The sequence below is a fragment of the Pteronotus mesoamericanus genome, unplaced genomic scaffold, assembly GCF_021234165.1.
Source record: "Pteronotus mesoamericanus isolate MK-2021 breed Mesoamerican mustached bat unplaced genomic scaffold, CSHL_Meso_final contig_214, whole genome shotgun sequence".
Lineage (NCBI taxonomy): Eukaryota > Metazoa > Chordata > Mammalia > Chiroptera > Mormoopidae > Pteronotus > Pteronotus mesoamericanus.
The window spans coordinates 6,066,192-6,092,232 of NW_026555089.1; the positions used below are offsets into that span (position 1 = coordinate 6,066,192).

Below are 26,041 nucleotides of genomic sequence, written 5' to 3' on the forward strand. Positions count from 1 at the left end.
AGAGAGGTGCCCTGGGGGCTGGAGGCAGCAGAGGCTTAAGGGGCAGCTCTCCTGTCTCCTGGCCACGTAGGAAGTGCTGAGGAGCTGAGGGCGCCCACCATGCCCGCTGCCCCAAAGCTTAGAGAAAAAGGAACATATGCAGACATGGGTTTATTTTTCAATGTTTTTAAAAAATAAATGAGACCGTCCAAGTTCACTGAGTCCTCTTTCCCTTCTGGTGTAAGGACCCCGGGCCTTGCTTCTTGGCTACCACGAGGGTGGGAGGGCAGCCACTCAGCTGCCAGCCCCAAACAGGAATCCATTCTCCTGCAAGGAAGGCGGCTGGGCTCCATCTTGCCCACAGGGACTGGGTCCCTGCCCAGTTGGGAGAAGAAAGAGGAGGTAACTCAGATTCCAAACATTCTCTTTATTTCGTGTTTGATCCAGAGGAGAAACTAAGTGCAGGAGCGGGGGACTAGGTGGGGAGGGGCCACCTTGCCTGGGAGCCCCCCGGCCCCCCCCCACCTTGGGAGCCAAGCCATGCCCTCCCAGCCCCTCGGAGCACCAGGGCTGTTCCATAGGGCAGGAGGGGGGGGGACGGGGAGCCCTTGGTCGGCGCAGAGCCCAGAGCTGGGCCTAGGGGCAGGAGGGCTGAGGCTGGCAAGGCCCCTTCCTGGGACCCAAGGGCTTGACTCGCCATGGAGCCTGGCCTGGGGGTGGGGGTGATGAGAAGGGGGTGGAGGAGTCATAAATCAGGAAAAAAAATAAAATAATAAAAAATAAAACCCATCACAAAAAAATGTACAACTCAGGTGAGGGTAGGGGCAGGACCCCCTCCCCCAATTTCTCAAGAACAGAAACAGCAGAGAAATAAATTAAGGGATGCAGCGGCCGCCACCAGCCAAGCGCCCACAGCCAGCCACTCCCACACTGGCCATGGAGGTGAGCAAGCTGGAAGTCGCTTGGCCTGTTCTTCCCCCCCACCCGGTGGAGGGCAGAGGCTCCCCGCCCTGCTGCCCTGTCCAGCCTCCTGCCAGGTGGCCGTGGAGGCTCTGGGCAGTGTCTCCTGAGAGGAGGGGCGACAGCGTCAGGAAGAAAAGGCAAGGCCGAGATGAGTGGTGAGGGAAGTCACTGCTACGGAACTAGCTGGTGCCCAGATTAATGCCAATGACGGGAGCAGTGGGGAGGGAAGAGGAACGGCGCGGGGGCTGTGCTCTCAGACAAAGGCTCTCCCATAATGAAGAATGCCCAGCGTCCCCGCTGGGAGACTAGCAGCCCAGGCGGCCCCCTGGGGGCCCAGGAGCCCATGTGCCCTGCAGTCCCCTCCCCTCTCCCAGCCCTAGGGTCAGCCCCGCCTTCTACCAGGAGGGGGTGGGAGAAGATGGCACAGACTTTTGAGGGGGGAACAAAAGTCCCCACAGCAGCTTGTGGAAGGAAATGCCCAGCTCTGGGGAAGGGGGCAGAGGATACAGTGTGGAGGGAGGCCAGAGCCCCGTGCCTCGCTGCCAGCCCAGCCACCGCAGGGCTGCGCAGCACCCCCTGCCCCAGCCCCCAGCCCCCCGGGCTCCAGCCCAGGGGCCTGAGGTCAGGGGAAGGCCACCTCTGGTGGTTTGCTTGGAGGGGAGGGAGAGGGGGAGAGGGGAGAAGCCCAAAGTGGGCCTGGCGGAGGGCCTGACAGGGAACTCCACCACTCTTGCCTGAGAGTGTTCCAGCCCTGAGCCACCCTCCCGGGAAACCCCACAGATCCAGTCTCGACTGTCCCAATGGGGCAGGGAGGAAAGGTGGCCGCTGGGATTTTTTTTTTCTTTTTTCTTTTTGGTAATAAAAAATTTCTTGGTTTAGGCGAAATACTCTGTGCAACCGCAGTACCGAGGGGGAGCCCTGCCCCCCCTGCCCCTCCTCCCTTCCTTTGCCTCCTGTGGGAGAGAGGGGGGAAGGGGAATATCTGGGCAGGGGTAAACGTTGAGGGGAAAGAACCATCTCCCATCCCCACAAACATGGAAGAAGAACTGAGCAGGGCGGGGAGGGAGGAGGGCCAGCAGGGGAGACACGCCAATCCGTCTCTGAGTCTCGCCCAGGTGGGTCGGAGCAGCGGCCCAGCAGCTAAGTCCAGCGGGCCAGCCTCCGTCACCCTCCCCACTCCTGGCAGCCTGTTAAAGCTTCAGCTCGTTGGCTATTTTGGAGGCAATGTTTTTGAAGGCCATGGAGGTGCCTGATATCCGCTTAAACCGAACCCCGTTGAGAGACAGCCGCGGCAGTTTGCACACCTCCATCTCCCACTGCACGAAGTTCTCGTGGCCCGGCGTGCCGTGCATGCACAGCAGCATGTACTTCTCGTGCAGCTCGCTCTGGCAGCTGTTCGCGTCCAGCACCTTGCGGATCTCCCGCATCATTTCGTTGGGCTCCATGGAGCTTGTGGTCTTCATGCTCCACGTGAAGCGGAGCGAGCGCGGCTTGGCCTCCCGGAACTCCTCCTTTTCTTTGTCATTGCCTCCACCGCCCACCACGTGAGGTCTGCAGAGAGGGCAGAGGTGGCGTCAGTGGGGGCCAAGGCACCCCACCCACGGGGCAGCCACCCTGGCACACGGACCCTGAGACCAGAGAGGAGAGCAGGAGGGTGCCCAGGAGGCAACCCGACTGGCAGAGGGAGCGTTAGACCTGGTCCAGGGAGAGAGGGCGGGCAAGAGGCGTGGGCAGTCCCGCACCATCTCTCTGTAGAGAAGGTGAGGAGGAGCCAGTGAGGAGAAGCCAACCCCCGGACAGGGCAGGGGTACAGTTCCGTGCTGTCCTTTGAAGGGGGGAGGGTTAGGGAAGGAAGGGGAGCACGTGCTCAGCAGCCCTGAGCAGTTCAGACTGGACAGAGGAAGCAGCCGAGACCGAGACAAGTGCCCAGGGCTCCTCCTCCCAGAATACACCAGACCTGAGAAGGGCCCACACCTGAGCTGGGGTGTGGGGATTCTCTGAGGAAAAGGGAGGCCCCAAGAGGGTGGCGACAGGGGTGGCAGAAGGAGAGGAGCAGGAGGCGCGTGGCAAGCCCGGTGGCCTGGGCAGGGCCGGTGCTGGCTCCAGCCCTCTCACCTGAGCGTCTCCACTCGTTCTTTGCTTTCAGGTTCATTCAGGTTCCTCAAAAAACAGAGCGAGGGAGAGTTTAGTGCTGGGACCTCTCGCTCCTTCCACAGCCACAGACCCAGGTGAGGGCAGTCCGGGGAGGTGCCACCAGTGGGCAGGCAGGACCCCAGCCCGAAGGCCACTTCCCCATCACCTGGCAGGCCAATGCGGCTCTGCGGCACCTCACCCCGGCAGCTCGACTGTCCCTTTCCAAGAAGGAGCCTAGCACGTGGGGCCTGTCCCTCCCCACACTCCCAGAGGTGTGTGCTGGGAAGCAGCTCCTGCTCTGGGGGAGCAGGACGGTGCGGAGGTGAGGCACACGCATCGAGCACGCAGTGCATGAGGCAAGGTCCCCACCGGCCCACAGGCAGGGCTCCTGCTGTACATGGGTCTTCCGTGCCACTGCACCAGGTCTCAAGGACTGCAGTTCTCTGGGAGGGCAGGGGCTGGGGGTAAACAGAGGCCTCTCTCGGGAGGCTCAAAGGGACAAGCTCTAGAACTGCTTTGATGTGCCTGGGGGTGGGTGGGGAGAAGGGCCCAAGACAAGCCCACCTCCCCCATCCTTTGGTCACTCCTCTGCCTGCCAGGCCGCCAGGCCATCTGATTATACAGAAGGGAGGACGAAGGGCAGGGCAGGGCAGGGCAGGGCAGACACCTTGGAAGGGAAGGGGGAGGAAGAGGTCTGGCCCCGCTGAGCGGCTTCTCCAGCTCCTGGCTGGAAGACGGGTGCCTGGAGCTGGAAATTTGGGATGGCAGAGGGTGGCAGGGATGCGAGGAGTGAGAGAGCGAGCAGCAGCAGCACATGTAAAAGGAACACAAAGACATCACAGACACACAAATGCAGACAAGCGCACTGCGAGCCGGGAGCCGGGGCTGCGCGAGGGAAGGAGCCTGGCTGCTCTCTCCAGCCCCACCTGGCTCCTACCCTGTGGGTGGAGGCGCCCTGCAGGGCAGGCCCCCACTGGGGCCCCATGAGTCAACAGCCAGCCATGCAGTGAAGAGCTGGGTGGAGTTCGGTGGGTGGAAGGGGGAAAGCCTGAAGACCCTGTCTTGGGCGTTTCTCTGTCAGTTAGGGCACCGACGAGCCTGCCAGGTGTCCCAGCCCCAGCACAGGGCCTGGACTGATAACCCTGGGGAACCAGGGCTCTCAGCCTGGCCCTTGGTTTTCAGCTTGGAACTCGGCCCACCCGGGCCGCCAGAGAGAACGAGCACAGGGCCAGGGGTTGTGACAAAAAGGGCCCTGCCTAGGGAGATGCCTGAGTGAGGGGGGAACTCCCACTGTCTCACCAGGGACTGATGAGACCTCCCGGCTCTGTGGGAGCCACAGGCCATATCTGGAAACAGCCCAGAGGGGAGGTAGCCTGTTCACTCAGATAGCGCGGGAAGCAAGAGGTGTGCTGGGGTGCGGGTGGGCCTACTTCTGCAGGAGCTGCCAGAAGGGGGTGCTGTACCCCACTAGTGAGGCAAAGGCTCCTTTGGGCCTAGAGGCAGCAGACTGAAGCCATAGGACCCCAGTGTCCCTGTAGTGCTTCCAAAGTCCTGCCATCCCACAGGACAGGGGCAAGAGGTCACAGAGCCCCAAAGTTTCGGGGATCAGAGAAGGGGAAGCCAGGAGACCCAGAATGAGATACCATCCCAGATGCACCGCCGACCTTGGCAGGGGTAGCCTCTCCAGAGCGCATGCACAGACAGGGGAAAGGGCCAGAAAAGAAACCCAGTATCTGTGACCAAAGACCAAAACCCAGAGGTGCAGATTTGGGGGAGGAGACAATCTTAAAGGGAGAATTCCCTGAGACGATCCCCCTCGCATGGGGACAGTACCATCGTCTTCAAAGCCATTTGCCCTGAGTGGGCAAATGTGGCCTCACACGACTGCCCAGTCAGAGCGGCCTTCATCCCTTTAAGATGGCAAAGAGGGCCACAGAGGCGTGGTTAGCACATGGAGGGGGGATCAAGAGCCAGAAAAGGGGAGTTAGTGACAGAGGCAGGACACGAGACACAGACACACACACAGCGGGCTCAACGCCTACCTTCTGGCAAACCTGAAAGACAGATTTCTAAAAAAACAAACAAAAAAAGACAAAATAAAAAAAGAAATAAAAAAAACCAACAAGACGGTATGTGGATAAGCAGGTAGGGAGTGGGCTTTACAGGTTCAAGGGTCACCCCGTTTGTGGAAGAGCCGCTCAGCGAGACTAGAGTCCCAGACGTGGGGATTTGCTCCCGCCCCACCCTGCGTCCTGCACCTGCACGCCGGGGCTGCGAAGGGGCGCGGCTTCTGTCTACTCCAGCTGAGCGGGGGGGAGTGCGGGAGGAAGGGCAGGCATGCCTGCGCCTCCAAGCCGCCTCCTGGCTGCTCCCTGAGCTACACTGAGGCGGGGGAGGAAGGGGTGGGAAAGGGGTAGTATCCCAAGAGGCCGGGTTGCTGGATGCATCTCAAGAATCAAACTGTCCCTTTCGTGGGGAGCCAGGTGTGAGAAACCTCATGAAGTGAGCCCCCACCCTGGCTCCCACACAGGAAGAAAATCAGCGCACCAGGCTGCAAGGGAGGAGGCTGCCCTGGGCCCCCACCAGCTGCAACACTTACGGCCTCGGCCTGGCAGCCCCGGGCCGAAGAACGAGGTTATGGCAGAGGGGAGTGGCTGCAGGCAGACCTGACCAACTGGGCTGGGGAAAGGAGGTCAGAGGGGGTGAGACAAGAGACCAGGAAAAACTCTCCTTGCTGGCCCAGCCTGGTTCAGGCCTCATGACTTTGCAGCTGCGTCACCAAATATGTTTCCATGGGAACCCAGGAGGAGAGGGGGCTTTTATTTTAGCATCTGAGTTCACACTCTCCTAGAGAGGAGGCGGCATCAGCATTGGCCATCTGCTCAGGCCAGAGAACCGAGAGGTGTGCATAGGGAGTTGGAGAGACCTGAGAGGGGCAGGAAAGGTCTGGGCACCTGAGGTGCTGACGGAGACCCAATTCCTTAGGCTTCCCAAAGCCTCTTCTAACCCCAGGACGACCCAAACCTAGTTCCAGGTATCCCCGTCCTCACCCCCAGGCGGGTAGCAGGGCCTGGCCTCACACTCTTGTCATTTTAAGGTTCCTACTCACCTTCGTACAAACTTGGAGGTGAATTTGCTGAAAATGCTCCCCGAGGCCCCCCGCCGCCCCTGGCTGTTGCCAGAGGGAGAGGCTGGGGTCACACCATAGGGCAAATTCTGCTGGTCCCGAACCTGCCGGAGCTGCCCAGCATGGAAGGTGCTTCGACTGGACACACCCCGGGGGAAATTAGTTCGGTCTGGGGCTCCACCGCTGCTGCTGATGTTGTGAGCGGAGGGGGAGGCGACAGGGACACGCTGGGGGGCTGTGCTGTGGAAAGAGAGGTGGGGGTGGGGAAAATGCATCAGGGCACGAGAAAACTGTCACCACCAAGCACCTGGAACCCTGGGGTGGGAACAGGGAAGGAAGATGCTGGGGCAGAGGCAGCCACCACAGAGGACACAGAAGGAAGGGTGTGACCACTGAGGACACTGGTAAGGAGGGCGTCTGAGGGGGTGGGAGGAGATGGCAGGGCGAGGGAGGGGAGCAAGGAGGGGTATGTGTGTGGAAAGCAGTCCAGGCTGGAGAGAAGTGGCTCCCTGGGAGCTAGGCAGACTGGAACCTCAAGGGGACAATGCTGACCAACCCTCCAGGACTGAGTCCCTGTGATGCTGACTGTCTCTGGGGCCCTAAGGAAGTCCAGGAAGGCTCAGAACAAAAAGGCTTCCTTCTGGAGCCTCGGGACGGCTTCTGGCATATCTGTTCTGAGAGGGAGAACTGGAGGAAAAGAGGGGCATTAAGCTATTTTTTTGTTCCTTCCACTTCCTGGCTGCAGGGGACAAAGCCATTTCTTGTGGCTAAGATGACAAGAACAGAGCAGGACCCAAGGTGGAAAGAAATTTGTTAGGGGTAGAGGGTGGGACAGGTGGAGGGCAGCAGGTGCACCAGCTGCCTCAGCGCACTTGCCTGGGCCGCGGCACCTCACAGTTACTGTCCGTGGGGGGCAGCCCAGTGGCCTTGTTGGGGTGCACGGAGGCCGACATGGATTTCTGGTGCTGGCGGGGTCGGGCCGCAGAGACTGCGGCAGAAGCAGAAGCCGTGGAGGCCCGGGACCCTGGCATGGTTAGGCTAGGAGACAAAAGCAGCGGAGAGGCCTGGGTTAGGGCTGGGTGGGGCAGGAGGTGCGGGTTAGGAAGCAAGGGCAGGGCGGGAAGGCCAGAGCTGAGAGCTCGGCAGGATGCAGGTCGCCCCGGAGAGCAGCGGCAGCAGCGGGGTGCGGTGGGAGCAGAGGAAGGCAGAGCTGGGAAGCGGAGGCCAGGGCAAGGAAGGCGAGGTGGGCCAGAGCCTGGGGGAGGAAACCCAAAGTGCAGGAAAGCCCACAGGAGGCGACTGCTGCGAGGCTGCATGGGTCTCCCAGGAATTCTAAGAAAAAGGATGCTTCTTCGCCGGAAAGAGCAGGGTGTCGCTAAGGGGAATTTTCAGTAAACTCAGAAGAGGCAGAGCCAGGAACGCAACACAGCGAGAGATGCTGATGGTCAAGGATGGCAGAGCCCTGCTCTGGTGGGCACGGCCGGAGCCGCCCACGGAGGGCACACCCCTCAGGCGGGCATCTTAGTCTGCCCAGCCCTGAGCTTGGGTCCCCAGGGCAAAGCCTCAGCATGGACGCCTAGAGGAGCGTGGCTGCCATGCCCTGGTTGTGGTCAAGAAGCGAGAAGGCAGAGGAGACGACCAGGGAGTCACACTTGGGACACCACAAGGAGAGGTGACAGGAGCATAGGGAAAAGGAGATGGGGCGGGGGGGGCGGTGGGAGGCAAGGAGGAAGCCTGGTATGTGGAAAGCCGGACTGGACAGAGCCAGGACAGAACTCCAAGGAGCAGGGAGGGGAAGTGGTGCCACTGACAGATGTTACCACCATTGAGAGGTGGCTCTGGGGAGCGCGGCAGGGAAGGCCCAGGCCTGCTCACCTGTCCTTGCCGTTTTGGATGGAGGCCTGGCCAAGGCTGGCCCTCTCCAGAAGCGGGGAATTCCTGCTGCGATTTGTGCTGGTGGAGAGGACGCTGTTCTGTGGGAAATAAAGAACAAGGCTGTGTCACAGAGAGCGAGGGTTTTACCGGCAAGGTCATAGCACCTGCTCTCCCTCCACCCTCCAACTTGAGCAGGTGCAGTAGGGGAAGCCCTTCCCTTTTACTTTGGGGGCCAGGCCATCTACAGCATGCAAAAGTGGCCCCAGGAAGGGGAGGGGAGGTCAGGTGGGCAGCGAAAGGCAGTGGGTTTGGACTAAGAGCAGAGCTGTCCGGAGAGGACAGGCCCCGCCGCATGCGGGGCAAGGGGTGGGGGAGCGGGGCTGGCTAGGGGGAGGGAGGGGACGGGGTGGCTCACCGTGGAGGGTGTGGGGGTAGTCTTCTTCCTCTCTAGGCCAGGCAGGGGGCTGGCAGGCACTTTGGCTGTGCTGCTGGCCTTCCGCCCTGACTCCCGGTCCTCCTCAGGCCGCTTATTTTCTGCATTGTTACTCTGAGTCTTCTTAGAGTAGGAATTTGAGGTGGGAATGGCAGGACCAGCTGTGGGCCAGAGGGACAGTGGGGATGGGTAAGGACGGGGGCCCAGGGAGCGCCACCCACGCACGGTGCTCTCCTAAGTCCTACCAGAAATCCAGCACACCCCACTTCACATGGACTGAGGGAAGGGACTTGCCCAAGGCCATGCTACTTTAGTGGCCGGATGGGGTGTTAAGCCTCAGCTGTGTCATCCAAAGCCCCCAGAACTTGTGACCCCTCAGCAGAGGGGCAAGTCTCCCCACTGCAACTCCCAAAAGCACTCACCCTGGTCGCTGAAGCGCCGCTGCTTGGGGTTGGCCGAGACGCTGCGCTGTACCTTGTGAGAGGGGGAAGGAGCACTGCTGTTGGTCATGTCGGCTGAAGGCCGGGGCTTCAGGGTGATGGCATCGCCCTCCAGCTGCAAGAGCAGAAAAGGGAGGGCAGAAGTTAGGCAGGGATGCTCACCGACGACCACCCTGCCCGACACAAATCTACCCCAGGCTCGTAGGAGCAGGCTCTGCGAGGCCAGTGTGCACATGAACACTTGTGGAAATACCCATGCCCTGACACAGACCCTGGCAGACACAGAGACATGCCGCCTCTTACAAAGACCCTCGGCCTTAGAGAGGGACACACACGCCCAGAGGGACGCACACCTAGACACAGGGACCTCCCAGACACCTCCTGAGCAGGCGAAGGCAAGATCCCAGAGGGGGAGCCCGCCACCACCCGGGGGGGAAGAGCAGGGTGGAGAGGCCGTAAGTGCACATGGGGACACACGGGCGGTGGTGTGTCCCCTATCCCACCGACCCCCATGGACTCAGACATAAGACACGGTGATCCAGAAAGAACACCCATGAAGCCTCCAGATGCACAGACGAGGATGGACATGCATGTGCACAGCCACGCACACCCAGACACAGGCACCAGGCAGAAACAGCAGACTCGAGGCTCTTATGAGGAAAACACAGGAACCCATGTTCCCACAGACCCAGAGACACTTCCTTCCAGAAACAAACATATGGAAAGAAACTTTCTAGATCAACACAGAACTGACCCAGCCAAACTGACACAGGCCAAGCCAGATCTACTCACCCACGCGGAAACCCAGACCCAGGCCCAGACCCCACCAGCTTCCCTATTCATGCACTGACGGAGGTCAGTGCAGGCAAAAACCAGCGGATCGCGGCCAAGAGAGCTGGGGCGTAGTTCACCGGTGGAGACAGCGCGCCTACTCAGAGGTGAGCGTCTGCCCGCAGCTGGGGGTAAAGGCCTGGGGTGCCCCGGTCAGCAGGCTGCCAGACCAGAGAACAGAGCAGGGGCACACACCTCAGAGCTCTTGTAGCCGAGGAGCAGATAGGTGGCCATCACCTCGTTGTACCTCTGGCCCACGAGCGAGTCCTGGATCTCTTCCCGTGTGTAACCCATGGACACCATCAACTCTGCACAGGGGCACATATAGTTAAGGCTGGTCCTGACTCCTAGGCAGGCTCAACCTCACAGCCCTCTCCTGGCCCAGCCTCACCTGTCCGCCGGGGGTCCTTGTAGTCAGGGAGTGGCTCCACATAAGGCTTTAATTCATCATCTTCATAACCCACATTCATCCATCGATCTTTCATGATTTGCTGGGGAACAAAGTGAAGGGGAAGGGCAAAGAGGAAGGAGACTCAGCTTGAAGGTTTCCTTGGGAACCCGCAACCTTCTGGCCAGGTAGGCTCTTGGCTGCTCACCTCTAAAGTGCCTCTCTTGCTGGGGTTGAGAATGAGAAATTTCTTAAGCAGGTTTTCACAGTCCGTGGACATGTAGAACGGAATACGGTATTTCCCTCTCAGCACCCGCTCCCGCAGCTCCTGCAGGAGGGAAACTGAAATCACCCCAAGGCCAGGGGAAGAAACCCAACATCCAGGCTCCTGAGAGCTTGAGACTGGCCAGGCAGATAGAAATGAAATACCGTAGGAGGCAGAGAGCCAGGGACAGGGCCCTCCCCAGAGAGGCAGTGAAGTCAAGGACCCCGAGTCCTCTGGCCTGGCCAGCCCAAGGACTGCAGTCCTGAGTGCCCTGCAGGGGTGAGCGGGCACAGCCGACTCCAGGCCCCGAGAAAAGAACTGAGGTTACTGCACTGGGGGCGGAAGACCTTCCACTGCTACCTTTTGCAAGCCCTTCTCTGAAGCTCTGGTGTGGGAGAAATGTAGAAAAAATGGCAAAGGTGAGAGGTCAAGGGTAAGACTGGCGGCTGAGAGAGGAAATGAGAATAAAAATGATCTCAGACTGTGCTTCACTCCACCTTGAGGTTCTGTCCATCAAAAGGCAGGGATCCGCTGACCAGTGTGTACAGGATGACGCCCAGGCTCCACACATCCACCTCGGGCCCATCGTATTTTTTGCCCTGGAAGAGCTCTGGGGCAGCATAAGGGGGACTGCCACAGAAGGTGTCCAGCTTGTTCCCAAAGGTGAACTCGTTGCTGAAGCCAAAGTCTGCAATCTTGATGTTCATATCAGCATCCAAGAGCAGGTTCTCTGCCTGGGAGGTAAGGTGGAAAATGTCAGGGAACCAAGTGGACCACACTAAGGCACTGGGCAGGAAGCAGCGGAGGGGAATGGGAAAACACACAGGAGTCATCTCCAGTGTTAGAAATTTCTCCACTAACTCCAAGGCAGGCCTTCCAACCAGTGTGAATAGGCTGGTTGGAGGAAGGCTGCGCAGGCCACTCCGCACACAGGCAGCCACATGAGAGCTGGGATCCGAAGGCTCAGAGACGCGCTGAGCCACGGGAGTGCCTGTGTTGGGCCCAGGTTAATCACGGTCATGTCTGTGAGGACTTGGGGGCCGGGAGGCTCTGCTATCTCAGTGCGCGCGCATATCTGCAAAGCAGCTGTGCCGCTGGCCTAAGAGTCAACAGTCCTCCCTGAGTCAGCTGCCAGCCTGTCTGGAGGACCGGCAAAGCTGGGGCGCTCCCGCAGTGCCTGGTAGCACCGGGGGATGGTGGCGGAGAGGGGAGATGGCAGAGAGCCTCTGCCCGCTGCCTGGAATGGGGATCCTAAGTTCAGCTGTAAGGCCGACATTAGAAGTAGCCCTAGGGGCGGGCTTCCTCATCGTCTACAAAGTATTAAAGACCAGCGTTTCCTCGAATGCTCCAGCCAGATGGTTACATCACGGTGAACAGAGAGGGGACAACCTGGCCCTGACTCAAAGGCGCAGCGAGGAAGAGCACGCCTTACCTTTAAGTCTCTGTGAACAATAAACTTCTGGTGGCAGTACTGCACAGCAGACACTATCTGAAAGGAAGGACGACGGGTTAGTCCAGAGCCACCTGGGATAGGCCACAGGGGCTGGCAGAGCTGCGACCCTGGAATCTCGTTCTAAGCTGCCATGTAGATAACGAAGCCCAAAGGGCCCTTAAAAGGCCACTTACAGACAGGCGGCTCCTCCCTGTGAGCTAGACGCCAAAAGGCCCAGGTTGGGCTCCCCCCAGCCCCAGGGAGGGAGTCACACCCACCTGGCGGAATTTGGCTCGAGCCTCTTTTTCTTTCATCCTGCCGTGAGCCACGAGGTAATCAAACACCTCTCCTGCAAGAGACGGGGCACAGGTCTAGGTCAGAGCTTGCTGAGGCCGGGTAGCAGGCGCACAGCAGGAAGCGGCAGTTCCATACCTACCTCCACTGGCGTACTCCATGACAAGGTAGAGAGTTTTTTCTGTCTCAATCACTTCAAATAACTTAACTACAAGAGAACAGGCCAAGCCATGAGTCAAAAAAGTAGGAGGGGCCACACATTGAGCCCCAACATGTACGGAGGCATCCTAAGGATGAAAGCCCCCCCTTTCATATGCCACCTTCCCAAGGACAAGTTCCTCTCAGAATAGCCATCCTGAAAAGACAGCCCCGTGTGCCAGAGGCAGGGCTGGATTTCGAGCTGGCCTTCCCCAGAGACATCCCTGAGGACTGCAGCCTCCAGAAGGCAAGGGGCCTGGGGGAGAAGGGCTACGTGTTGGGAAGTGGAGCCCTGATGTGCGGGGAAAGAACCGAGTGACAACTGGTTCTCACCTATGTTGGGATGATTCAAAACCTTCATTATTCTCACTTCCCGGAATAGCTGAAAAAAGAAAAAAATACCATGGGGTCAGGCTTGCTCAGCTTGCTCTCCTCAGGTCCCCTCCAACAGAGTCACCGCTAGGGTTCTTTTTCCAAAAAAGAAAATGGACAAGGAAAGGAAACAGGGCAGTTGTCTGCATCATCCGCGCCCGCCCGATGGCTGCAAAGCAGGGGAGAGGGGAGGAGAACAGGAAGGGTCAGCAGGAGGAATGCTGGGCCCCGACGCCTGCACCCTGAGGTCCAGTGCCTGCCCTCTGCTGCAGTTTACTCAAGTCCTGTCCCTCACGGCAGGCAGATGGCAGACGGATTTTCGCGCCGCCGCAGTGCCTCTGAAGGCGGGATTGTAAACCCATGCACATGAATATTCAGAACTAAAGTTCAATGACAAAAGCGACTCCAGCTTGGCCTGTGTTAAGGGGCGGGGGAGTGCTGAAGAGGGACCCGTCACCTTCTGATTCACAGAAGTAGAGGGCTCTGCACTAGTGAGCAGGCCTTTCTCTCCTGGGTCCCTGGGGGTGGGGACAGGAGAAGCCACTCCTATATATAGCTAATGCCAATTTTAATCAAATCCACCTCCACACACTCACGCTCTTTGTGAAACACAATCAGGGACTCCAGACCATACATTTCCATAAAGAAAAATGACAGAAATGAACTCTATGCCCGGTGAGGGGCCAGAGAACTGGAGGTGGTGCTTCTGTAGCTTCCAGGCCTCACCACTTGCACAAAGAGCAAAACTAGTTTTCTTGGGGGTGGGTGGAGAAGGTGAGGTCTGGAGTATAGTTTCTAAAATATAGAGAACACTTTTTTTTTTTCCTTTAATGAAATCCCAGCACTTCTGTGAGCTGGGAAGTCGAAAACAAGACAGGCTTTCCAATCTTCAGGAACTTGATTCTGACTTTGGCTCCCTTTTCTTTCTTTTTTCTGTTTTTGTTTTTGAGATTTTTATCATTTATTTTTAGAGAGAGGGGAAGGGAGGGAGAAAGAGAGGGAGAGAAACATCAATCGGCTGCCTCTTGTACTTGCCCCAGTTGGGACTGAACCCACAACCCAGGCATGTGCCCTGACTGGGAATCAAACCGGCAACCTTTTGGGATGATGCCCAACTAACTGAGCCACACTGGTCAGGGCTCCCTGTTCTTGTTAGAGTCAAGGTTTCTCTTGCTTTCTTCCCTGGCCCAGGAGCTGTCTTGTATGAAGAAGCAGAAAAGTCTGGACCCCACCTCAGGGGGCAGCACCAGGGTCTGCCCCTCAGGGTGCCTGCCTGGCTGGGAAGGGCCTCCTCCTGGGAGAGCGGGGAGCTTTCTGGGCTTGTCTAGAGCCCTAAGGGGGCTAGCTTCTTCAGTGTTTGTCCTTTAGGGATCACTGCTGGGATAAAATTGAAACAGAGTCATCTGGCCAGAATCAGATTGGCATTGATAACAGAGGGTGTTAAAAGGCTTTTAAAATGTCTACATTTGTCTGATACTGGTCCCTTCCAGTTGGTCAGGAACAGGCAGGGAGGAAAAAAAGGTGGGAAATAAGATAGCCTGGCTGACTCTGGCAATCACGTGGACAGCAGGCTGGACTGCTCCAAAAAGCAAACGGCCCTCACCAAGCTGGCTTCTGCTCTGTGGGGTCTGAGCCAACATGCCAAGAGTAGCCTCTTTCCCTTCCTTCTGGAAAGCTCCAAGCAGGGGACAACTGGTGATGACAGCAATGTTTCCTTTGAACTGAAGAATGTTCAGGGGATCCCACGGGTAACAAAAAATAGGAAACACTGGTTTTGGCTGTCAGGATGTCAGGGCACCTCAACCCACACACTCTCAATTCTGAGCGTGTCTCTCTCAGTAACAGCCCCCAACTCCTAGTCCCAAGCTTCCCAATGTCACTGTAGTTGACTGTTAGCAAGAAGTTATGCTCTCTCTTAACTGAATATATAATGCGTTCGAGAAAAGAAAAAAATCAATCTGTCATGAGATGAAACGTACTAGGTAATCCAGGTCAGAACTGGAATCAGGGTCAGCTGGAGTATGAGGTCACGATGGAACCCCGACTTGACCTGGATAGGGGCAGCTTTCTGGGAGCCAGCTGGGAGATCTCCTCCTTCTCTGAACTGCCAGAGCCCAGGATGGGGGGAGAGGGCACAGAGCTTCCAGTTCTATAACAACCAGTCACAGGCAAGCTGCCCCCTTCTGCAAATAAGCCTCCTTTCCTGCCTCCAGCTTTTCCTAGTTTCTCGAGCAGGGGGCATGTGTGTCCACCTGGAGAGTTTCCCCAATCAGCTAAGTGAGACCTTAGTTTCCCACCGCAAGTCAAAGAAGGAAGACATTCAACCTCATCTAACCACGACTACACGCAAATGACTGTGACTTCCAGCCAAGCAGAGCCTAGAAGTGAGCAGGAAAACTGGGAGCAGCCTCATCTGCACTCGCGGTTGTTGGTGTGGAAAACCCCAGGCCTCAATGCTCGTTCTCTGCAACGCAGCTGGCACAGAGTCCGGTGGCAGGTTCCTGCCTCCTCTTATTCCTGTACTTCCAGATCGACCCACCTGCCACCATTCCAGGTCTTGGAATGTGTTTCTAGTAATGGCCACAAACGTGTTTTTGCATAGGGCTGGCCACGGGCCAGAAGATAACAAGATGCAAGAAGTAGGTCAGATAGGTAGGCCAAAGCGGCTGGGAAGGGGCAGAAAGACTTCTAAAGGGCCAGTGACGCCCAGAAGCAGAAGCCAACACAGAGGATCCAGCTGAAGCCCTAAAGGGAGCAAAGTCGTGGAGAGGGATGGTGGGGACAGTGAAATGACCAGAGAGTTTCAACGAGAGGGTCACGAGGAGAACCAAATGGGGTCAGTAGCTCACTGGCCCCTGAAGAGAGGGTTAGAAAGGGAGGTGCTGCATGCTTACTTTCTGGAGGCTGGAGGAGTTCAGTTGAGTCTTGTCAATGATCTTCACAGCTACCTGAGCATGAGACAAGAAGCCCAAGATTATCTCTTTGACCAAGAGAAACCCGGGACTCAAATCTACTTCCTCGTTTCTATTTCCGCCTCCTTTTCGTCCCATCCCTCTTGGCACTCCTGTGTGTTCAGATCACATTTCTGTCTGCTAAATGAGAGGCTGGCTGGGGCAGCAGTCCACCACGTAAAGGGGTGCCAACAGCTGGGAGGTGCTGCCATGTTCCCCACCCCAGCACTCACCTCTTTCCCAGTCAGGATGTGCCGAGCCAGCTTCACCTTGGCGAAGTTACCCTTGCCAATGGTCTTGAGGAGCCGATAGTTGCCAATGTGGGGCTGCTCGTCAGCAGAGGTGGCTGAGTTGCGGCCCCGCAGCATGTTGGACTTACTGCTGGGCTTGGAGTCGAGGTGTCCCGAGGTGGGCTGCAGGGCAGGAACACACACGCCTGTGAGTCCGCTGCCCGCCTAGTTCCCCGCACTCGCCCTGTCGCACTGTGCGAAGGCTGCCTCTCAAAGGCAGGAGCAACGCCATCAGAATTACTTCAATGCACTCACTGCCACCCAGCGCTACATTTACCTTTATTATTTCTCACTTTGCATTGATCTGTTGCCTATCCTGATGGAATGGAAGCTCGAAAAGACAGGCACATATCACTCACTCGCTGTTACATCCCAGGAACTAGACAGACTGGATTATGGTAGATGCTCAATGAATTCTTGCACAATGAATGAGCTGAATGACAGGGTCTCCGCGAGGCAGCAGTCTGCCCTTCTCAGACACCCCGAGGCTCAGGTGAGGGTGTGAAGAAGCAGAAGAAATGACAATGGCCCCAAACAGGTATATAAACCTAACACCAAAAGGGTATGGCCCAGAAGGAAACATACAAAGACTTGTACATTCCTCAAAGGGCTGACGAACCACAGATTTACTACATGACCCAGCAATTCCACTCCTAGGTACATACCCAATAGAAAGGGAAATGTACATTGAACATGTGTATACAAAAACTTGTATACACATGTTCATTCATAATATCCCATACTCATAACATTCAGAAAGTGGAAATGACACAAACGTCCATCAACCGGTGAACAGATAAACTGTGGAACATCCGCACAGTGGGATATTTGTTGACAATTTTCTGACACATGCAGCAACACAGATGGACTTAGAAAGCATGATGCTAAGTGAACGAAGACTGTCACAAAGGACCACATATTGTATGATTCCATTTCTATGAAATGTCCAGAACAGGCAAATACATGGAGACAGGAGATTCATCGAGGGCTAGGGAGGGCAAAGGAGGGTGAGGGGATTGTGGTGATGGACACACAGCTCTGTGAATTTACTAAAAGACACTTAATTGTACATTTTCAATGAGTGAACTGTATGTTAGGTGAACTGTATCTCATAAAGCTGCGAGGGGCCTCGTGTGGGTTTTGTTAGAGCCCCGCCTTTTCTCTCGAAGAGCACCTGAGGCCATCGCTCTGGCACACGGGGCACAGCTGCTCCCAGAGCCGCACCCCAGAACAATCCAGGACTGCCCTGGAAAATCCAAGGAGACAATCCAGAGGAGAGCAAGGGAACAGGGCAACCAGAGGAGTGGGGTGTGAGTCAAAGTTCTTCCTACCATGGCCCTCTCTGGCTACCAGTGCAGCAAGCCCACAAAAACGACAGAGGAAAGGAACGACTCGCCACCACCAAGGGGTTTCTGAGTTTCCCCAAACAGATGCTTTTCAGGCAGAAAAACAACAATGACACAAAGTAGATATTTGCCCCGGATGTTTTCCCTCCTGGGCTGTGTCGGTGGAGGGCCTCCCTTTCTTTATGCATAGAGCCTGCCGGCTGGTTTGGGGCGAGCTGCTTGACTCAGATGCCAGAAGCACGTGAGGCTGAACCTTTGAGGAGAAAAGACCTCCTGTGTGTGGTAGGCTCTGAAAGGAGAGGGTCTTGACATCTCGGCAGAGTCCCTTTTAAGCTCCTTGACCCTTCAGGGAGCACTCCCTCTTCTGCAAGTCAAAGTCCCCAAAGCCTCTGCAGTCTCTCCACTCCAGCCCACAGGACTCTCTTGGCCTCTGGTCTCCAGAAAACCCTGTAGCTCACCTAAGCCTGGTTGGTCCTCAAACAGCATTTGCTAGACCAGCAGTCTTCAAACACCTGTTTCTGCCTCTCCAAAAGAAACTCTAAGGTTCCCACCCCTCGGAGAGAAGGACGTTTCTAGGGCCCATGGGTAACAGTCTGCCAAAGGGCGCTCCAAGCCCCGTCTCTCAGGGCCCTGAAGCCGGGCCTCCATGGCCTACCCCGCCACAGCCCCTTCTCCCGGCAGGGGCTGCCGGGCTGCCCACCGCCCTGCCCAACGGCCCCTCCTTCCATGCCAAGGCCCATGAGAGGAAGAGGGCGGAAAAGTTTCCTTGGCAACCTCCAATTCATTTCCTAGGTTTCTCATCACTCCCTTCTTTTCTGAGGATATGACTTGGGAGGCCTCCAAGTCCTGAAAATTTGGAATAGGGAGTTAGCATCTACCTGAGGATTTGGGCCCTCTGCCCCTCTGAAGCCAAATGCCGGGGATGCCTACTGCCTGTTGTGCGCTCTCCTCTGCCCTGCCCGCCCCTCATGGTGCTTCTGGCCCCAGGGGCTGGTCTGTGCGACACAGCGCTCCCTGCCAGGCTCAGATGCACACCGGACTCCAAGGAACAACCACAAAAGGGGCTTGAGAGTACAGATGCCAGAGAAAACTGCCAGGGTTCAAATCCCAAATCTGCCACTTACTGAGCCATGTTAACTTTGTTATTATCAACAACACCCTTAAGACGGAGAAGAGATTACTACAAGGGGGAAGGAAACCATCCAAAAGATGAATGTGGTGGGGCGACCCCACACATCTGTGCCAGGAGATGGCCTGCGGAGGTCGAAGAGCTCTGTCCAGCAGAGCTCACCCCACCCCTGCCCCCACTAGCATTAGCTTGCTTCCCTGTAAAGTGGCAATAAGCTATTTCCTTCCTCACATTCGGCAGGCAAAAGAAAACACACAGCATGCTTTACCCAACGAAGAGTAAAGAGCAACCATTATTGTTATTATTTTTAGTTCCCAAATACTAGTCCACAAAGCCAGAAGTCTTTTAGTTAACAAGACGTCCGTATGTACTGTATATTTTGCCATGTACAATGTGCTGCAGTGTATAACGCGCACCCATGTTTTTGTGCACATTATACACGTGATTATCATACCCATGGTATGTAACCATTATGCCCATGTGTTGTAATGCGCACCCTTATTCTCCCTCAAAAATCTGGGCAAAAGGTGTGCATTAATACGGCAAAATGTGGTAAATTGTGCCCTGAGCTGGCTGCAGCCCCGATGGAGGCCGACAAAAGATGCTATGGCCCTCCCAGCTGGAGAGAGGTCCAGGCTGGGCACCGGCTGCCTGGTCCTCCAGCCGCTGCTGCGGGCCTCCAGCAGCACCCGTAGTCTTCACAGGAGGGGACTGGACGGGGCAGCGGGGGAGGGGTGGCACCAAGCCGGGCATCCAGGAAAGAAGAAGAGTGAAGATTCTGCCTGTCCAGGACCCAGAGAGGCAACGAACACTGGCGTGTGCTCGTTGATCCACTGCCCAAAAAGCCACCCACTCCTCTTCCATGACTGAACCGCCCAACTCTCAGGGCTCAAAGCTGCAGTCGCTCTCTCATCCCCTTGGCCTCTTCTAAGTTGGAATGTGTCCCACAGCAGGGATGTGGGGCAGAGAGAGGAGAACCCGCGGGGAGGAAGTACAGAAATGAGAAAAGTCTCCAGTAGAAAATGTTTCCTGGACCCAGGCCTCATGTGAGGAAGCTTCCAGGAAGGCCAGACAGGAGGTAAGAGTCCCTTCCATGGTTCTGAATAGGCCTGTTCAGCCTGGACCCAGATCTTACCAACACAATGTGGGGCTGGGGCCTAGCTGCCCTGTGGGCCAACTAAACGGGATCTGGCTAAAGCCACGCGTTCTGCTCTACCTCTGCCCTCCCTGCTTAGAGTAAGATATGGAACACCAGAGAGTCCTAAAGCTTTGGCTGACAGCAGGCCCTGAAGGTCTGAGGAAGTTTGGTGAAAGCGGACCCCACGGCTCTCAGGCAGCCTTCAGAAGGAACATGGGGATGGTGGGCCACGCCTCAAGGCAGTGTGTGGCCGACACACCGGCTAGTAAGCAGGCTTGGTTCAGAGGTTGGGCCTAAACAGCTTCGGGGTCCTCGACAGAGAGCAGGAGAGAACTTAGGACATGGGGATGAAAGGCAAAACCCTCCCCTCCAGCGGGCCCTTCCACTGGGGGCCTGGGCGCTCAGCCTAGGTGGCTGCCAGCTCGCCCGGAAGACAGCCTCCACCCTGAGAAGCCCGGCGCTGACTCAGGTAGGCAGGGCCCCTTCCCTGACGCTGGAGGCTCCTGCCACCAGTCCTCCCCTAGAAAAGCTCTGCTTTGGGGCTCTGCTTTCAAGTCTCCTGAGGCTTCCACAGGTCCGGGAAGGGGCCAGGCTGGGAGGGGTGACAAGCAGGCACTCGCTGGCCAGGGGCAGAGTAACCCCGGGAACTGTGGAGTAGAGGGAGCAAAGGGTCCTTTGGGCACTAGCCCTGGACGACCAGCCCAGATCCCAGTCCCCCCCTTACCGGGGCACCAAGAGCCCTCCCTGGGCCTCGGTCTGTCACCAACCCCTTCTCCTCAATCTGGATGAGTCTGCTGACTTGATCCAAGGGGAGACTCTTGCGCTGGTGGTTGCTCTTCCTTTCCTAGCCTAGGCCTCTTCACTCTTCCCATGAAGTGTACTACCCTGTGCTAGAGCCTGGCCCCATTTAGCAATCTTTTAAACATCTTGTGCTGGGGTGGGAGGGAAAACGAGGAAAGGGCCATCCTGGTGGAGGGGGAAGAGAGAGGGGAAAACATACCCGGCTGGAGAAAAGGACAAGGACTACCAGCGACTTCCATTCAGCAGAGCCACGGCAGAACCTGTCAGGCAGCGAGGGCAAAGTACAGAGGCCGGGAGAGCCAGGCCCAGGGCGGGGGCTGCGGCTCCACCAGCCACCCTTACTTCGCCGAAGCAGGCGACACCTTCTACCACCTCCTCAGTGAAAAGCAGCAAAGCAGCCAGGCCCAGCGGCTCTTGCCTGGGAACCTGGACTGTGTCGCAACCGAAACCACCAGTAGAGGAGAGAGACTGGGTTTGGCAAGGAGAGCAGCGGGGACAAAGCCCGCGGCTTCTTGCAGTCCAGGCCCCAGCAGCCAGGAAATTCACGCAGTTCAGGATAGTACACCAGGAGCAAGGTAGGAAGAAAGGGGCAGGAGGGGAACAGGAAGGGAGGGAGCCTGAGCGAGAAAGAGGCTGGTTTAGATCAACTTCCTTCTCCCTCCTCCTCCCCCTCCCTGGCCCTGGCCCCGGAAGTGGGCTGCCCCACCCTCCCCTAGGTGCTGTGCTGGTAACAGCTGGGAAAGCGGGAGGAGATTCACTCCAGCTAGGGCGGTCATAAAGTCCTTATCTCATCTGCAGCAGGTGGGACCTGGAGAAGGGCTCCAATCAGGGGCAGGCAGGGCAGGGAGGAGAATGCGAGAATCAGACCTGCTGACCCAGAGAGGGGCAAGACCAGCACACTGGCCACCAAGAACAAGGGCGAGGTAGGAGAAACCAGCCCATCCAACAGTCAGTGGCAGACAGACCCCCTACTCCACAAAAAGTAGTGCTTAACCTTAGAAAACTGCGTGTCTGACTTACATACAAAAGATTTTGTACATAATTTCAGGGAGTTTGGGGACCTAGTGAAGCCCCTTGGAGGCATCTAGATTAAGAACCTTTGTCACTGATAGAGAATGAGATGTTTAATCCTAAAATTTGCCCAAAGGCTGGGAACAAAACAAATGTCCCTCTAAGTCCCTTCTATCCCTGATTCTGGGAGTCTACCCCTAGGTTCCTGCCCACCTCCAGTGTCTATCACCACCCCCGCCCCCGGCCGCACCCCCTGGGCACAGGGGGAAGCAGGGGCAGCCATTCCTCACACCTCCCTCCTGCAAAGCCCTGCTAACCTGGTCTGTGCTCTTTGTTCTTGTCCTGGCCTTTCTTCTGGCTCCCCGTTCTACTTCCCATTCATTCCACTACTCCAGGCAAAGATCTCTTCCATGAAGCAACTCTCTAAAGATCCCATGCTGGTAGGCTATAATTTCCTCTAGGGAAGGGCAAAGCCTCCTCTGTGTCCTCCCAGCACCTGAGCACAGATGCCTGGAGAGATACTACTCCAGTGCTTGCCTTACACATGAGAGTCGACGTTTCTGATACCACCGTCTACCAGCACATACTGCCTGTGTTCTCCACACCAGAGGCTGATGGGGTAGGTAGGACCCTCATTTTACAGGTGAGAATCTGAAGCACAGCGGTAGAGACATGCCCAAGGCCCCATAGCCTTTCAGGCAGAGCTGGGACAGGAGTCCAGGGCTTTTGTGCCCTCTTAAATACTCTGCTGTCCCCTTTACAGGTCAACAACTCTTCTTGATGCCTGACCTGCTCTTACTTCCCCCAAGAGAAGTCCCTGGCTCCTCCTTCAGACGAGAGGAAGGGTAAAGACATGCAGACTCAGGAGCGGTGCCTTGAACCATGGGAATGCCAAGGTGTGGTCACGGTCAGGGGTAGAGGGCAGTTTAAAGGGCCTACCCAGTTTAAAGGTGGTCCTGTAGTAACCTTCCTCTTACTCTCTCCTGAAGTAGGCCTTGATCTCAGTGGAGGAGGTCAGGGTTTATTCTACCCAGAGACTGGACTCAAGCTGGCATGGGAGCACCTGCTCCTTTACTCAGGAGCCAGATGAGGATCCAAGGGCTTTATTTTTCTAGTCCCTAGGGCTTTGCAGTTCGACGGAAAGATTGTTTCCTCAGTCCTGTTTGCGGGAGGCAGTAGGGGGTTCTCTATACTGAGGAAGCACCAAGCACTGACCCCAAAGTGGCTGGGAGAGATGGGGTATGACTGAGCTACAAAGTCACATGGTCCTGGCAAGTCACTGCTTCTTTAACCCTTCCTCCTTCACTGCTTTCTTGCATCCTTTGATCCTGAGTAACTGTCACTCCCAACTGCCAAGAGGCAATAAACCAACGGAGCAGTCTGGGTAGGAGAGATCTTGTAAAGCTGTGGTAAGCACTGACCAGTGGAGAGGCTGGATGCAGCCCCCACAGACCTGAAATTAACTGTGATGGCTCCACCTGAGGGACCCCCACCTTCTTCCTTCACACCCTACTGCAGAGAGCTGTGTCAAACTGTCAAAGGGCTACTCCCTTTTTCCAGGTAGCCAGGGTAGGTGACCCCCTGGCAAAGATGACCCACAGAGCCTGCCGCTGAAGCGTAAAGTCAAAAGCAAGGGCAGGGTCTTTGCCCTTCAGCTCTCTGGGCTGCAAGGCTCCCCCTAAGGCAGGGAGACAAGCCCTGCAGTCTAGGCTCTGAGGGGAGCAGCCTCAAAGCAGCCCCCGCCAAAGCCAGGGGCCCGCCTGGAAAGAAGAGCAGGCAAGAGCTGGCCTGGCGCGAGGTCAGAACCAAGCCACCTCCGGCTCACTCCCCTTAGTGCATCGAAGCCACAATACAATGCACATCCCTCATCGCCTGCCTGTCGTCAGTCACTTGAAATGCTGGGCTTCTCTTCAAACATGGTGGGGTCTACTGCGCAGCCAGGGCCCAGCAGCTTTCATCACCACTTTCCCCTTGAGAACCTGCTCACTGGGGTCTGGTCTCCATCTCATTCCCCAACTAGTGTTCATTCAGCAAACCTTTGCTGAATGCCTACTTCTGGAGCCAGGGCCATTTGCAAAAGTTCAGAGAGATCCGGTTACCACTTTCTAGAAACTCAGAGGAGGGGAACTGTACGTCAGGCTTCCTACACCATCTCTGCTTGCTGCACAGATTTGGGGAGGACAGCGGATTCGGGGAGGACAGGCTCTGGAGGCAGACGGACTGGAGCAGGAGTCTTGCCTTTGCTCCTTACCAGCTGACTGAGCAAGGTTACTTGAGTTCTCTAAGTCTCAGTTTCCTCACTTGGAACAGGAGGACTCATACCCAGATCACAGGAGCAGTGTGACAACGACAGGAGGAAATCCACATGGTGGTGACGATAGTGCCTGGTGTGTGGTAAGGTCTCCACAATGTTTCCTTCACTTCCAGGTAGGAACCTTTGTTTCGCGTCTCAAGGGGTTCTCTGAGCCCTTGAGCTATAATCTCTAAGATCTTGACTACAAGTAGCAAAGCTGGTATTCCTGCTAGAATCAAGAAGTCAAATTTCTACCATGACTGAGCTGTCACGCCAAAAAAAAAAAAAAAAAAAAAAAAAGACCCTTTGCTAACATGAAGCCACTCCTGCCCAGAGGAGCGGATGAATGCGCAGGCAGCCAAGCCTCTGCCCTCTGGGCTGCCCAGGGGAGGGGAAGGGGTGCCTGTCCTCCCCTCCCTCATCAGTTCTGTAACTCCCTCCTCCCAGAAAAGGCTCAAGAAACAGCCAACATGCCCGTACCACATGGTGCCAAGGGCTGGGGGAAGCTCACACTGCCAGCCTCACACTCCATTCAGCTCCTCCCGTATCAGTGGGTTATTGTAACCATGGAGACGAGCAAGTTCCTCCATATCGCAGGAGAGCCAGCCTGCCAGCAGCCAGAGCTCTGGGGGAGGCAGAAGGCAGCCTGCAGCAGGAAGGTTTGGCTCATTTTACAGGGGATTGTGGGGAGCTGATGGAGACTAACCGGTGCAGCTGAAGTGCCCGGGCCTCCCTCTAACTTCCTTTTCTTTGCTAGTAATTCATGTTTTTAGCTCAGTGTCTTGCTATTTCTGCTGCAGTAATGAAGGGTGTCCTCTGGAGTGAGACCCACGGTGGTACCCCAGCTCCACCACTCTGGCTGCCGTGTAGAAAAGGGATCAGAACTGTGGTATGAAGAGCTGCAACGCACACACTGAAAGCAAAGCGCCAGCTATCACATAATGCCTTCCTTTAAGTGATCCGGGTAAGTAAACCTTCTTATCCCTGCTGTTCAAAGATTTATCCAGACATCTTCTTAGTTGAGAGTGATCTCTCCCTGCTCCGAACTCTCACACCACCCTATCTGTACCTGTTCATTGCTTCTGACTTTGTTTCACAAGCTCTGGGCGATCAGAGACAGTGTCTGGCCCACTTCTGTGCCCTCTGTGCCTAACAGTGCCTGCACCTATCTGGCCCATGTAAAAATACAGAATCAAAGTGAACAACTTTTTGATCCTTAAAATCGCCCTACCCCTCCACGCCCAAGCCCAGGGGGTAAGACAAGGGTAGAGGAAGGAAGATCAAAATGTCTTGCCATGAGATCCCTTTTTCTTCTTTCAAAGTATCTGTAGCCCTTTCAAGTTGGTTGGTTACTTACTGTCTGCCCTTCCCACTAGACTACACTACCACGGGCGGGACCCTGGTCTGTTTTATTTATGGCCCACGCGATGCCTAAGCACAGAGCAGCAGTATTCCCCAAGGCACTGCACAAATAAATATGTACAAACAAATAAGTGAGAAAACGTGCTGCGGTATCTTCATGACCATCTTCGGGATTCATAGCAATAACGTGCACCCGTGGGCCCTGCAGACAACACCCAAGGGGCAGTGGCCACGAAATCCCTTCTCCAGAGGACGGATGACACCTATGGAGCACCAGTGCTACTACTGAGCTTTCTCAGGTAGGGATAAGGCCCTTGGTGTTCCCTAATGATGCAAAGCTCAAGGCAAAGGTGGTGACCAAGGTGAAATGGAGACAGGTCCAGAGTCCAGAGTGCTAACACTTACACCACGGAACCCTCTTCTGAAGACAGATCCAGACACGGGCACAGCGCAGGATCATCAAGGCCCACCCCCACCCGCGGACCCCCCCTGCCTCTGGCCCCCTCAATAAAGAGCAAATCCTCTTTAATCAGAGGGGCAACCCTCTCCTCCAAATTTCTTGCTGCCCAGCCACCACCAGGCCCTCCCCCCTCAGACAGTTCTCTCTGCTTCTCTACATTCAGTCCTTCCACTGCTTTGCTATCAAAACCACTGTGTCTTACTGTGACAGCACAATGCTGCTGGAGCCATTCTAAGAGGTAATGACTTGTAGACTGGTAGGAAACATTTATTTACTGTTTGCCACACTGAGAGAGTTCTGTTTTAATATTTTTTCCTTGAATCAATGCACTGAGTGTAAGGCCGTGTACTGGTTGTAAGGCCCTAGAAAGCCAAAAAAAGTCACCCATACACACCAGCCTCCTGCCCTGCTGCACAAATCAGCAACCCCCACGGCCCCTCGCTCCTCCCCAGACTGGTAAGGAAAAGCAAAGGAACTAAAAATGGCAGCCGGGGAGCTCAGGTGGCACACCCAGCACAATCAGCTCCTCC

General features: G+C 56.2%; 1 protein-coding gene across 4 annotated transcripts in view; it reads right to left on the bottom strand.

The window, feature by feature from the left end:
- Positions 1 to 408: 408 nt before the first annotated feature.
- Positions 409 to 26,041, bottom strand: part of MARK2 (microtubule affinity regulating kinase 2) — a 54,347-nt gene continuing 28,714 nt past the window's right edge. Inside the window, exons 2-19 of one of the 4 annotated variants that reach the window (XM_054570975.1) lie at positions 15,915 to 16,094; positions 15,625 to 15,678; positions 12,692 to 12,740; positions 12,303 to 12,368; positions 12,145 to 12,215; positions 11,867 to 11,923; positions 10,932 to 11,168; positions 10,378 to 10,497; positions 10,173 to 10,272; positions 9,977 to 10,089; positions 8,933 to 9,065; positions 8,493 to 8,671; positions 8,078 to 8,175; positions 7,079 to 7,240; positions 6,185 to 6,442; positions 5,118 to 5,144; positions 3,058 to 3,102; positions 409 to 2,493 (exon numbers count right to left, since the gene is read on the bottom strand). In XM_054570975.1, the coding sequence (XP_054426950.1) occupies positions 2,133 to 2,493; positions 3,058 to 3,102; positions 5,118 to 5,144; positions 6,185 to 6,442; positions 7,079 to 7,240; positions 8,078 to 8,175; positions 8,493 to 8,671; positions 8,933 to 9,065; positions 9,977 to 10,089; positions 10,173 to 10,272; positions 10,378 to 10,497; positions 10,932 to 11,168; positions 11,867 to 11,923; positions 12,145 to 12,215; positions 12,303 to 12,368; positions 12,692 to 12,740; positions 15,625 to 15,678; positions 15,915 to 16,094 (2,310 nt within the window). In that variant the 3' untranslated portion in view covers positions 409 to 2,132. The remainder of the gene's footprint in view (positions 2,494 to 3,057; positions 3,103 to 5,117; positions 5,145 to 6,184; positions 6,443 to 7,078; positions 7,241 to 8,077; positions 8,176 to 8,492; positions 8,672 to 8,932; positions 9,066 to 9,976; positions 10,090 to 10,172; positions 10,273 to 10,377; positions 10,498 to 10,931; positions 11,169 to 11,866; positions 11,924 to 12,144; positions 12,216 to 12,302; positions 12,369 to 12,691; positions 12,741 to 15,624; positions 15,679 to 15,914; positions 16,095 to 26,041) is intronic. The other 3 variants (XM_054570976.1, XM_054570977.1, XM_054570978.1) reach the window with 3 other exon arrangements.